The 14615-nt window shown below is 41.5% G+C and overlaps 1 protein-coding gene across 2 annotated transcripts in view; it reads right to left on the minus strand.

The window, feature by feature from the left end:
• Window positions 1–138: 138 nt before the first annotated feature.
• The window catches only part of Prdm4 (PR/SET domain 4), a 27954-nt gene continuing 13477 nt past the window's right edge, over window positions 139–14615 (minus strand). Inside the window, exons 7-12 of one of the 2 annotated variants that reach the window (XM_050145666.1) lie at window positions 13762–13880; window positions 12391–12476; window positions 11190–11317; window positions 8675–8989; window positions 6929–7097; window positions 139–2851 (exon numbers count right to left, since the gene is read on the minus strand). In XM_050145666.1, coding sequence (XP_050001623.1) covers window positions 2545–2851; window positions 6929–7097; window positions 8675–8989; window positions 11190–11317; window positions 12391–12476; window positions 13762–13880 — 1124 coding nt within the window. In that variant the 3' untranslated portion in view covers window positions 139–2544. The remainder of the gene's footprint in view (window positions 2852–6928; window positions 7098–8674; window positions 8990–11189; window positions 11318–12390; window positions 12477–13761; window positions 13881–14615) is intronic. The other variant, XM_050145668.1, reaches the window with a different exon arrangement.

The following is a 14615-nucleotide window of genomic DNA, read 5'->3' on the forward strand; positions in this document are numbered from 1 at the left end:
CAGAATGTTGGCTATTTCTCAAGCCTCATCAGAATTTGCGTGTGGCAGAGAATGAGGAAAGCGCAGGATATAGAACTAGGTCCTTTCTTAAAAACTACCTGTCACTCACTCCTGTCAGGCTTTAGTAAGACCCTATAAGCTGTAACTGTGAAGAAAAAATTAACACGTAGTAGGGTGTAATATACTTCCCCTTGCTAGTTAATTGCTTTGGTTCGAGATACTGTCCTGTAATTCACACATGACTCGATTTTCCAGATTTGCCTTTACTAAGTCAGGCTTACCAAGCACTTTACTCCTTATCTCTTCTGATAGGACCTTATCATTCCTGCTCCTAGACTTTAACACATCTGTGGTAGCATGCAACAAAACAGTATGCAGTCAACAATGCTCTTAGACTATAATGGGGTTGGAAAATCTCTGATGGGCAAGTTATAATGTAGCTGGCTATCCTGACATTCTAGCAGAAAGTATTGCTCAGTTTTGTGGGATGCTAGTATAAACCAACCCGATGTAACATCGTATGCAATACTTGGTAACTTGTTACTGTAAACCATCCAGCCATTCTACACAGCTTCCCACCTCAAAGTCTATGCCATCTAGGTTTGTGTAAATTATACCCTGTGCAAAACCATTTTATAACGATCATAATGCAGGACTCCTACACAACGACACAGTGCTTCAGAATCACCTGAGGCTTCACAGCCCTTAGGAAACCTGAATATGAAACCAGATGTTGGAGGTTCTGTAAAATACTATGCATAAACAGGCCTTAACTGTATGCTAATGAATTTGTTCTCATTCTTCCTACAATGCCTCAAACTGCTGGCTCTTTCTTTATATGGTTTCTTTTCTGTTTAATATTTTTATTTGAAACACGAAGCTATCATCCCCCAATAAATCCCAGAGACTCTGGATCCAGAGCCCACACTTACCATATCCTGTTGATGTGGCCACTGACCCAATCGTGGACAAGACCTCCTGCAACTAGGCAGAGAAGTGTTAGTCCCACTTAAACCCAAGAGGGCAAAGGTAGAAACACCACCATACATCCTCAGCAGAAATCTTCTGCCCTTCCTCCTGCCTTGGGTTGTTTTGGTGTTTAGCTTGAACAGCTCTAGATTGAAGAGCATCTCTGTGCAGGGCAATAAGGAATTTAATCAAGTGCATGCTCCTGAGAAAAGGAAGAAATTACTTTGAACACTATTAAGGCTTCATGCCTTGGTGTTAGCACTCACTCCGAGCCACACACAGCACTTGCCTTCGGCTGTAGACCTTCCTAGAAATCCCAGAAGTTGAGTCTGTCTAAGCACCGTTACACAGGAACAATTAGAATACGATCTCAGAGCTAAAAGCTTTCTTCTCTTTTAACCTTTGAGTCCATCCTCTACAAAAGATTATGAGAAATGCCTTATTTTCATTAAAAATTTTTGATTTTAATTCTTCCTAAAGAAATACAGATTTGAATGAAATACATTCATCCCATAAATACTTTAGCAGCAAAACCTTCCCAGCAGAGTCCTTCCTCTACTCAAGGTTGTTCCATCAACCCTGTCACCTTCAGGATGTTTCTGCTTCTTGCCAAAAGTGCTATGCCTGCTCACAGGGACCTGAAAACAGACCCACATGGTGACTTTTCTATCTTCCAAATCCTTTGGTATCCTCTACGCTTAGCTGGTGAGGACCTTTAGCAAGGAAGAAAACTGGGAAGGCCTAACTGAAACCCATCAATGCATTTGGAACTACATGTTGCTTGCAGTCAGCAACATTTTAATGGTTTTCATAAAGTAAACCTACATAAAAGATTATTCCCCTTCTTCCTCCTGTAGTCTTGTCAGGTGAGTCCATGACAGGAGACTACTCAGCAGACATTATTTGGATACTTAATTCTAGGTACTCTCTGAATAACAGAAGGCTTTCCTGAAGCGGAGACATGGCCAAACCATAATGGCGTGCATGTACACATAACCAGGTGGCTAACCTTGGCTTCCATTGGAGGTGGTTTTCTGGGCTTTTTCCTCTACCAGCCACTGTAGTCTGACCCATGACTGCTGCTCCCTTAACACCTGCTGAGATGGAGAAGCAGGATCTAAACTCGCAAGTGGCTCGATCTGCTGTGCTGCAATTCTTGCTGTGAGATGTACACCTTACAATAGTACATAATATGTGGTCAACAGTGGGGATGGCTGGGGTCAAATCATGTTGACTGGAGGAAAAAAGAATGGAACAATGAGATAAGTTAATTGGTAAGAACAAAAGGCCACGCTGATTCAGGCATAAATGCATCTCCCAAATTACTAAGCAAATAAAGAACAGATACCAAAAGCTGACCCTTTCCTTGCCACACATTGCATAAAAATGGGGCAGACACGTGCCTTGTCTCCAGTCCACCCTAAAGAATCCATCTGGATATTCCTCACTAACTGCCTTAGCTATCCCACTCAGTCAGTGAGTTGGAAGGATCAGAAAGCACTCCACATTAGAAACCACTGCAGTGCGTTGGTTCTGTGATTTCCCGATGCATGGTCCATCCGAGCAGTTTTCCTTCTATTTATGTGTGGGAAGAGGCTCGTCTGCTGAGTAAATGGCACTGCCCATCCTACAGTTGTCTGTTCTCACAGAGTCTGTAAGATCATCTTCTTCAGAGTCGTCCTCCTCCTCCTGTGCCGAGGAACTGGAGGCGGGCCCTTTGCAGGTCTTCAGGTGCCGAGTGAGATGGTACTTGGTTAGATAAGCCTTCGTACATTTCTCACAGACATAATCTCGTTTTCCTTCGTGAGAATTAAGATGCTTCTTCAAGTGGTTTGTTCTCAAGAACAGTTTATCACACTTCGGACACTTGATCTGGCGTTCCCTAAGAGGAACACAAGAACATCTGCTTTGTGAGTATAAATGACAAGCCACACACTCTCCCTCAACTAGGCCTTTGTAGGAATTTTTTAGAACTGGCTGCTTCTGCCTTCCTAGAGGACCATCCAGTACAGATTTCTTTCACTGAATATGAAACCTGTGAAATTCCTTCAAGTTACATAACTATAGTTTGTTCCTTTCCATTAATAAAGTATTTACAAACAAACAGTCTGCAACTGTCTTTCTGGAGACTTTCAGTTTTATATTTTCACAAGCAAGACTCCATGAACATTTATTTCTCTATTTGTGTTTTTCTTATATATACTGAGAAAAACACTTGCATCAAAAGATGCACCCATCTTTGATGGAGGAGGGTCATCTTTCTATGTTGTTTCATTGGTTAAGTAATAAAGAAACTGCTTGGCCTCTGATAGGACAGAAAATTAGGTAGGTGGAGTAGGCAGAACAGAATGCTGGGAGAAAGAAGCCGAGTCAGGCAGTCACCATGATTCTCCCACTCCAGACAGAAGCAGGTTAAGATCTTTCCTGGTAAGCCAGCTTGTGGTGCTACACAGAATATTAGAAATGGGTTAGATCAATATGTAAGAGCTAGCCAATAAGAGGTTAAAACTAATGGGCCAAGCAGTGTTTAAAAGAATATAGTTTCCTGCCGCTCTTCACAACACATCTTCAAGGTCAAAAAAGATAATTCTGTTTTAGGCACACTAACCAAGCACTGTACCACAAAACTACATCTTTCACCCCTAAACAGATCATATCAACAATATTGTCACCTCTAGGGGACCAAACTTGAATCCAATAGGACTAGCTGCAGAAACTATAGAGACCTGTGCCCTGATAAAAAGAACAATGACCACAAATTACATAAAAAACGGTTATAGAACTGTTAGGACCTGGGGATGTATCTCAGTGGTAGAGTACTTGCCTAGCATGCGGAGGAGCCTGATTTTGATTCATCGCGGACGCGGGCACACAAAAAGAAGAAGTATTAACCTATGTTTAAACCTCAGAGAGGACAAATGTTAGAATGAAAAGACAGAGGTTAACAGAAGCTCAACTGCTGTGGAATAATTCTGCACGCTGTAAAGATGTGAGAGCTGACTGGTCAGTAGCTAGGCGGGACTTGTGGACACAGAGAGAAGAAGGCTGTCCCAGGAAGTCACCATGAGATGCAGAGAGATGAACGTGCCATAAAGCATAGATAAGAAATATGGGTTAATCTAAAATGTAACAAGCCTAAGCTATCAGCTGAGCATTTATAATTAATAGTGTGTGGTATTAGGGAGCCAGTGGTCCTGATGAAAACAGCCTACATTCAAAAGGTGAACAAAACTTCCCCACAAATTTACACTGTGTGGTATTCAGAAATAACAACCCCATCTGCCAGAGACATTCTGAAAATTAGTATATCCCATGGCTGGCTCATTTTGCAAAGTGCCCAACATCCAACTTGATTATGGCTACTTTCTCCACTAGGATGCTGCTCTTACAGCGTTCTTATATGCATCTGCACTGATGAGAACATTTCCACGACCCCAGAGAGCTTTCAAGCTCTCACACAATACAACTTGTATTTAATAATCAGGGTCCAATTTTCCAAAGTTTCACACTAGAAATGAAACTAATGACTTTGTTGTAAAAGATCCTTTATAGGGCCAGCAAGATGGCTCACAGCAAGTCTGACAACTTGAGTTAAATCCCCAAGACCCACGTGGAGGAAGGGAAGAATCCACAGGTTGTCCTGACCTCCCCATGAAAACTATGGCATGCTTGTATCATACACACAAGCAAATACAAATCAATAAGCTTAAAAGATTCTTTGTAGTGGTAGCAGATACAGTGGTATCTCCCTGTGACCCCCGCTAATCAGGAGGCTGGGGTCAACCTGAGCTAATAACTAAGGTATAGATCATGGCTCTCAGCTGTGAAGTGTTTCTGGTTATACTGCGATTAGAAAGCAGGCAAAAGAGCTAGGATATAAAGCTCAAGCCGGGTGGTAGAGACGCAAGCTTTTAATCCCAGCATTCAGGAGCAGAGGCAGGCGGATTTCTGTGAGTTCAAGGCCAGGCTCCAGAGCTACACAGAGACACAGCGAATTCTTCCTCTTCTAACAGTTGTTCAAAGCTAAGGACAATGGACAACAAATTCTATTTACATCTGCCTACCACCACTATGACTACTGCAAGAGAGACCATTTCTTAGGCCCAGATTCAGTAAAACATTGCTAGGCAATCTGTTGCCTGGCATCCCCCTAAACCCCAGACCCCTTGAATTGCCCTCTGTCCACCTCACACAGCACAGTCTTCACAGAGGAGGTATGTCATGACACCCCTTTCCTTAAAGTCCCTCAGTGTCTGCACAACTACATAGATACAATATTGGTGAACTAAACTCTTAAAAAATGCTAAATTATTTTTCTGTTAACCACAATTTCAAAACACACACACACCCTCAGCACAGAACTACTCCCGAAGGCAGTGAGTAGGGAACTAGATCTGTCACAGCACACCAGCATTCTGAGAATGAAATTTAATTTCCTTGGTAGACCTTCAACAGGGAGTAGATGCCTGCTTAGCACTCAGAGCCTGAACTGGATCCCCAAACAAACAATGCATACCTGTGATCACAGCACCCACATTGCATTAGGTCACCCCTAACCACATGGTGAGTTCAAGGCCAGCCAGGGACACATGACATCTTACCTCAAAAAAGAGATAGTTCACGGCATAGGCTCTGCCTCTCACCACTCTCTCCAAAGTACTCTATTTTCTAACATAAAGAAACAGGTTTACAGGATGGTGGTAGCCAATGCCTTTAATCCTAGCACTCAGGAGGCAGATGTAGGTGGATTTCTTTGAGTTTGAGGTCAGCCTGGTCTACAGAGTGAGTCCCAATACAGCTAGAGCTGTTACAGAGAAACCCTGCCTAAAAAACAAAACTCAAAAACTAAAACCAAACAAACAAACAAAAAAACCACATTCTGCTTCTGTGTTTCTGCCTCTGCTATTTCACACCCTGATACCATCTAGAACCATCCATTCTCCTTACTTACTCCACCCATTTTCTTAATTCTAACTGACCTTATGACTAAGCTCAACCAGATCCCTCGGGTTGGCTTACGTACTCCTCTTCAGTATGGGGATTGGACCCCGATCTTAAACTAAACAACTGCTCTAATACTTAACTGTTTTGCCAACCCTTTATTTTGTTTTTAAGATCTATTTTTATTTAATGTGTGCCAATGTTTTGCTTGCACGTATTATCTCTGTACCACTTGCCTGCCTGGTATCCACAGAGGCCAGAAGAGCATGTTGGATCCCCTGGAACTGGAGTTATGGGTGGTTGAGAGCCTACATGTGGAACCATGGAATAAGATCAAAGTTTTCTGCAAGAGCAGTCAGTGCTTATAACTGCTGAGCCACCTCCCCAGCAGCCCTGTTGTTTTTGCTGGCCTCTAACTCACAATCCTCCATCTACCTCAGTGTCCTGGTGGACGAGACTATAGGAGTATACTGCTGTACCCGGCTGAAGTGCTGCTTCTCCAAGGTCTTCAACCTCCCATGCAAATCAGCATGGCAACTACTTATTGTTTCACATCCCAGACTTGAAGCTCTCTGAAGACCATGTCTTTCCTCTCCGTATCTATCTCCTAACACAACGCTGAGCATCAGAGGTCATATAAAAACAAACTGATAAGTGAGATGTTTTAAAAACAGATAAAAACTAAATAAAAACAATGAATGTATAAAAGGGGGCTGGAGAGCTCTTCCAAAGGACCCAGGTTCAATTCCTAGCACCCACGTGTCGGCTCACCACTGTCCTGTTGTAACTCCAGTTCTAGGGGACCCAACATCCTCACACAGACATACACTCAGGCAAAACAGCAAAGCACATAAAATAAAAATAAGTAAAATTTAAAAAAAAAAAGAGTGTATAAAAATAAGGAAAGAAACAGGGAAGTGAAACCTTCCACAATAAAACCCAAACACTGCTTGGCGACCTGGAACGAAGGAGGCAACAGCCTGAACAGGGGCAAGAACCAGACTTGCAGAGTACTTACTGTGTGTGGATGAGCACATGCTGCTTGAGGTCCTGCCTCCGCATAAACAGCTTGTCACAGTAATCACACTTGAGATTCTTCTCACCCGTGTGGATGACCATGTGGGACTCGAGGTGGGCTTTCTGGGTGAAAGACTTGTCACACAAAGTACACCTGTAATTCTTCTGACCTGCAGATTAACCCAAAACATCACACTGAGAATGAAGTGACTACAGATTCTCAGACAAGCAGGCACGTCTGGAGAACACAGTCCAAGTAAGAATCAAGCAAAACTGACATGTGCTTAGCACTTCATCCCCTATGTTACCTACCTAAAATCAGTCGAGGCCATTCCATTTATAACCTAAATTAAAGCCCGTAAACATGACCTCCTAAGACCTCTTAACTAAACGTACATATGGCACATGATACCAACTTTGAAGACAGAAAAACAAAAAGTATTATATCAGTGCCTAGATAATTTATAAGAATGTGGGGTTAGCAACGTAACCACTGACAGAATGCCTACCCAGCATACCTAAAGTTCTGGATACAACTAACAGCACCACATTAGCCAGGCATGGTGGTGCATGCCTCAGAGCCCAGCATTTGGAGAATGGATACAAAAGGGTCAGAAAATCAAGGCAGTGGCGTGCACCTTTAATTCCAGCACTCAGCAGGCAGGGGCAGGTGGATCTCTGAGTTTGAGGCTAAAGCGAGTTCCAGGGCAGTTAGGACTATTACACAGGGAAAAAGAGAGAGAAATTCAAGGTCATTCTCAGCAATGAAGTATGAGGCTAGCCTATAGCTAATGAGAGACAGACAGACAGACAGACAGACAGAGAGAGAGAGAGAGAGAGAGAGAGAGAGAGAAAACAACACACAAACTATAGCAATGTCTACAGGTCTATAGACAATATTTCCATTGAACAGTTTGCATTTTTCTTTTTTTTTAAACACAGTATGATCTCACAAAGCAAAAATTAAATCAAATCCTTCCAAGTATATTTTAAGAAAACTCTAGATCAGGGGTTGGTGGATGATATGGGGGGAGGGAGGGAAGAAGGGAGGGAGGGAGGGAGGGAGGGGGGGGGGAGGGAGGGAAGGAGAAAAGAAAAAGTACAGTGAGTGTTTCTGAAGGACACATGGTCTCTGCTCCAACCACCCAGTCTTAATGAAATGGAGACTGAAGAAAAAAACTCAACTTTGAGTGATTTGTAGAACAGACAAGTCAACCAGGAAAGTTAAAAATCTCACTGGTTATTTTGTAGTACGCATGAGGGAAAGAGCTGAGGGACTACATAAATGCAGACAAAATATCCATACACATAACACAGAATACAAATAAGTCATTTTTTTAAGAGCTGCAGAAACTGACGGAAGCTCAAACATGGGAACTGGGCAGTGTTTACTGAGCACTCCTGAATAACGGCAGGAAAAGCCTTTGTAGCTCTGATGGACTCCGTCTGCTAAAATGGAAGCAGTAGGATCAACTTCTGATTAGTTACATTCTTCCAGACTCCTTCAAGCTACACAGTAGGACTCTTTAAAATGAAATGCCTTTGTAACTGGAAGTAACACTCTTAGTAGCCTTAGGTTTCCCACCTCCCGAGGCTTACCACCCAGTGACATCCTACCTATAGCCATCTGGATACTTTCTATGATAATAGTACAACTTTACTTCCAATAATTTCTTCAGACAAGTCTTTATGGCTACAATTTCTAATTGCTATAAAAACTCCATGTCGATGGTTCAGTACAGCTTACCTGTATGTATTTTGAGGTGTGTCCGCAGGTTGCTTGGATCACTAAAAGCCTTGCTACAAAAATCACACTTGTGGGGCTTCATGCCCATATGACCCATAAAGTGAACGTGGAGTTTGGAAGGAGAGATAAAAGCCTGGGGGCACATGGAACACTTCCACTTCCTTTCCTTGCTGTGGCTCGGCCCGTGGCTGCTGCTGTGGCCCTGGCCAGGGATATGGCTATGGATGTGGCTGGTCAGATGAGCTTTGAACTCAGAATAGGAATTGCACTCCTTGCCACAGTTACAGAGGTGCACATCTGGGTGTTCAGGAACACCTTTAAAAAAATAAAATCAGTATCTCCTGTTACTTTAATTTCAAAATTATTCTTGGCATTAATTACCGATGATTAAAAGAAATCAAAGAATTTCCCTTTCTGCCTAAATGTCTAACTTGCTCACTACCCATCAAACCAAAACTCACTGTTCGGTGCCAAATTCCTGTCATCTAAAGTAGTACACCAGAACACACAAAAAGTACTTGGTAAACATGGGATTGTTAAGATCTTTTTCAGAAAGCATATTCAACATGTAGATGAATGAAAATAGACCCAAATCTATCACCATGCACAAAACTCAAGTTCAAATGGATCAAAGACCTCAACATAAAGCCTACCACACTGAACCATATAGAAGAGAAAGTGGGAAGTACATTTGAATGCATTGGCACAGGAGACCACTTCCTAAATATAACCCCAGCACAGACACTGAGAGAAACAATAAATGGAACTTCCTGAAACTGAGAAGCTTCTGTAAAGCAAAGGACATGGTCAACAAGACAAAAATGGCAGTGTACAGAATGGGAAAAGATCTTTACCAACCCCACAGCAGACAGGGGGCTGATCTCCAAAATATACAAAGAACTCAAGAAACTGGTCATCAAAAGAATAATCCAAGAAAAAAAAATGGGGTACAGACCTAAACAGAGAACTCTCTACAAATGACTCTAAAATGGCTGAAAAAAAACACTTAAGGAAATGCTCAACACCCTTAGCCATCAAAGAAATGCAAATCAAAACAACTATGAGATTCTATCTTACACCTGTAAGAATGGCCAAGATCAAAAACACTGAAGACAACTTATGCTGGAGAGGTTGTGGAGTAAAGCGAACACTTCTGCATTGCTGGTGGGAGCACAAACTTGTACAGCTGCTTTGGAAATCAGTATGGCAATTTCTCAGAAAATTAGGAAACAATTTACCTCAAGACCCAGCAATACCACTTAAGGGTATATAACCAAAGGATGCTCTATCATACTACAAGGACATGTGCTCAACTGTGTTCATAGCAGCATTATTTGTCATAGCCAGAACCTGGAAACAACCTAGATGCCCCTTGGCCGAAGAATGGATAAAGATGTGGTACATTTACACAATGGAGTACTACATAGCAGGAAAAAAAAATGACACCTTGAAATTTGTGGACAAACGGATGGATCTAGAAAACATCATACTGAGTGAGATAACCCAGACCCAGAAAGAAATACAATATGTACTCACTCATAACTGTCTTTTAAACATAAAGCAAAGAAAAACCAGCCTACGATTCACAATGCCAGAGAACCTCAACAAAGAGGACCCAAGAGAGACATGTATGAATATAATCTACATGGGAAGTAGAAAAAGACAAGATCTCCTGAATAAATTGGGAGCATGGGATCATGGGAGAAGGTAGAAGGGGAGGGAGGAGGAAAAGAGGGAGCAGAGAAAAATATATAGCTCAATAAAAATAATTTTAAAAAATTAAAAATTTATGTGAAAAAAACAGGCTTAAAAAGAAAAGAAAATGCATATAGACAGTCATAGAAGAAAAGTAAATGATTTATAAATAACAATAAAAAAGAATAAGCCAAAAAAAAAAGGATCTTTTTCCTTGGGAAATCATTTGCATTTTGAAGTGCACAGAGTCTTAAACTTGTCAATGTAACACACTGGAAAGAGGCAAAAAACACATAAAATCAAACCCAAGGGACTTTGCTAACTTTCAAGAAGTTCAAAAAAGCAATTTCAGGGATTTGCAAGCCGTGATTCAAAGTCTACCACAAAAGATTATTTATTTGAAACAATAACAACCTAGTGAAGAACTACAGATTTCTGTCACCTCACACATAAAGAGCTAACAACTTGCTTTCATAAAGCTACCACTGTGAAATCTATCATGCGAGATTTGTTTGTATTGTTCTCAAAACTGCCAGTGGAGTTAAACCTTGATTTAGAGGGTGGAGTCCAATTCAGCTGACTATAATAAACCATAGAGTTTTCAGGCCAACCCAGATGAAGATAGAAAGCCACAGAGAGGAAGGAGGACTTGGAAAGACCGACAGGTCTTTTCAATCTGGGAAGGTGGAGAAGATGTCCAGCTGACCCTTGCTCCATCGCTCCGTGGATCTATCAGGTTTATTCCCTAATACATGACTCCCGAGCTTTATTTATGAACAATAAAAGTAGTGGCAAACTCTCTTAATGGTCACAGACTTACCAATTTGTTGAGCATAATCCCGGCTATAATAGAATAGCAGTTCATTTTCAGGGGGGATGTCTTGTGAGGTACAGAAATAGATTTTTCCATCATGGGGATAAGCCACCAAATTTTGTTCTTCACGGTTCCTACATAGTCACATGGAAAAGATCAATCAAGTATAAAAGAACAGACCTCATTATGTTGCTCAGGCTGGTTGTAAACTCCTGGCCTCAATTAACTTTTCATTTAGCCTGTCAATTAGCTAGGGCTACAGGTGTACACTACCATACTTGGCTTAAGGGTGCTTTTTATTCAGTGCTGTGCATCAAACTAAAGCCTTACACAAACTAGGCAATCAATCCTACCACTAAGCTACATCTCCTACCCCTTAAGTACAGTAATTCTGAATATACACTAGACATGTCAAGTCCTCTATAGCAGAACCCAATATAAAAGCTCAGACGGAACTATTCTATCATTTCTGTCATTCCCTATCTACCCTATTAGGGATTGTGAAAAAACACAATTCTTACTGGGTTACATAGGTGGTTATCCTTTACAGTCAGAAAAACTACAGACTGTTACTAGATGCACAATGAGTAAACAGGTACCTAGGCATGGGTAATTCACACCCGTAATCCTAGTACTCAAGAGGTAGAGACAGGATTGCTCCAAGTTCCAGACCAGCCTGATATACATAATGAGATCCTATCTCAAAACAATCAAAAGATAAATCAAATGAAGTGTTCCTGTTAATGTTGAGGGTCCCAATCGTGTTCAAGCTAACTGGCCTAGAGCTTGTAGAGATCCTCCTGCGTCAGGCTCCCAAGTATTAGGTGCTGGGTAACATAGGCCTGAGTCACAATGCCCATGAACCCTTAAAATTTTCTTTATGCCAAATATATAAAGACAGAGAGCTAACAAAAATTAACTCCAATAAAAGTCTGAAAAAGACTATCACTGATATGAAGAGGCATTCCCTGGCAAACTCATGGATGAGTGTATCATTCTTCACTGCACCAGAAGCTGAATAAAATGTTTATTTAAAAAAGACATACTCTGCTTTACAGTCACCCAATCAGCTACAATAGAATGAATGCCGAAAAGGCTTGGGCTTTAAGCATGTCAAGTGTGGTAACTTGTGTTCTGCACATTTCGTGTAAAGTTTCCTACTGAAAAACTACCTGAATGGTAACAGCCCCCATCTGAACCCCCTTACCTGGCTTTGCGCACAAACATCATCCAGTTACACTCATTTTCATCAGTTGTAATGATGCAGAATTCTAGGACACCACTGTGATAGATCTGCCATCAGAAGGCAAGCACACACAAGAGAACTCGGTGAGTAATGAGCTAGCGCCCTCTCTATGTTCATGTCACCCCCTTCCTGCCTCCAGACCCACAAGAGCGAGCATCAGCAGTCTTTAGGTGCTGCTCCAAGTACAGAATGAAGTCATTCTTGAATGCCTTTTGGCTAAGAAGGTAAAATAAAGTCTACCTGTCTGTCTTTACCAACACTACAAGGTAGGTACAGTGGGAATGACTGTCTCCTAAGGGCAGAGGATTACCCCTACCCATTTTTCCAGTCAGACATCCAAATTAAAGTCTCCTATGATGTACTGCCTCCCTGTTTCACTTTTGTACCCAGCATTCTTTAAGATTCTATATTAATATGCTACTAATATAGCTACTGATGTCAAAACCTTATGTTCCCATTAGGAAACTAGAGAAATAATTATAACTAATTCTAGAACTATTCCTTATTTCAAATATTAAAGGAATGTTTAGTTAATTAAAAGTGACTTTTATGTCAGGCATGCCTTTAATCCCAGCACTCAGGAGGCAGAGGCAGGCAATCTCTGAGTCTGAGGCCAGTGTGGTCTATGAAGTCAATTACATAGATAGTCAAGACTACACAGAAAAACCCTGTCTCAAAACAATGAAACTGAAACTAAACCAAAAAAAGAAAAAAAAAACACATTTATTTTATAAACAAAGTTCTAGCTTCAGCAGCCACAAGAAATCAAAATGCGTAAAATGATTCAAATGAGAGCTAAGATAGCCTGATGGCTAAGAGCAGGAGCTACTCTTGCAGAGACTCTGGGTCCAGTTCTCAGCTCCCACATGGAGACTCAAAGTATGTGTAACTCCAGTTCCAGAGACTCTGACACCCTCTTCTGGCCTCTACAGGTACTGCACAAAGTGGGACACATGCATTCAGACACACATAAAAAATACAGATAAATCTTTGAAAGAGACCAAAATCATTGCAATAATCCATACAATGAAAACTGATTCGGCTTATCCCCTATTTGTTCAGCAGCTGGTACACTGCTGTAATGCTTTTACACCAGAACTAAGAGAATGTAATACAAAATAAATAATGGACAGGTGAATGCACTCTCAGTCTTACATAACTTTGACTTGTCCCTTTTTAAACTATCACAAAATAATGAAAACAACCCGAAATGTCAAGCCTGACGGTGGCATGGATAATTCCAACATTTGGGAAGCTGAAGAGGAGGACTCAAGAGATTGAAGCCAGCGTGGGTTACAGCAGCAGCCAAAAGTCAGAGAAGTTCACACTGACCTTCCAGATGTGGTTAACTGCCTTGTCTGTCCACTCTGCTACTTCCATGGAGTGACTCTGCTGACCAATTAGAGGCCCAAAGCAAGTCCGCACAGGAATGGTTTCTGCAGTCCATACACCTATCAATGGAAGGACACCAACCACAGAATGGAACAGCTAACAAGGGTACTGAGGCAGGAGCTCAACCAGCACAAAGAATCTCATTTCACTAACGCTAACAATTTCTGATATGTCAGCCACACTAGACAGCTAAGACTTGTGGGTCCAAGCCTACAGTAACAGACCAGAAAGATGGGTCAGTACTTGCCCTGAAAGCCTGATGATTCCACTACCAAACATTGTTCTCTGACCTTCACAAGTGTTTCATGGCATGTGTGCACATGTATTCGCACAAACATGCCAAGTGTACACACGTGCACACATACATTAAACTGAAATGCAGAAAAAGCAAAATCAAATCCCTCTGTATACACACAAAACCTACATCCCCCTCCATATTATTTTGGAATAAGCAAGAGACCAGCGAACAGTTTATCAAAAAAAGCAATTTATATAAATTAAGCTCCTGAAATATCTTATTGCATGTATTATCTGAGATGTTTAGTGTTTTCAGGATTCATCCCTGAGCTATGGCTGAAAGATAATAAACCTAATTTCATATTTCCAAAGGGCACAGCATGGTGGCATAGTAGTTGTGACTGGATGGAACAGCTGAGAACAGAGGTCTCCACAGACTCAGGCCAGGATTTGTCTTTCTGTTCAATTCTGACTCTCAGGAGAGACTTCAACCCTAAATTTTCATAGGCTTTATTGTTCTCACCATCAGACGTCAGCTATTCCCTAACAGTATACAT

The sequence above is a fragment of the Alexandromys fortis genome, unplaced genomic scaffold (assembly GCF_014885135.2).
Source record: "Alexandromys fortis isolate MF-2015 unplaced genomic scaffold, M_Fortis_MF-2015_v1.1 scaffold_50, whole genome shotgun sequence".
Lineage (NCBI taxonomy): Eukaryota > Metazoa > Chordata > Mammalia > Rodentia > Cricetidae > Alexandromys > Alexandromys fortis.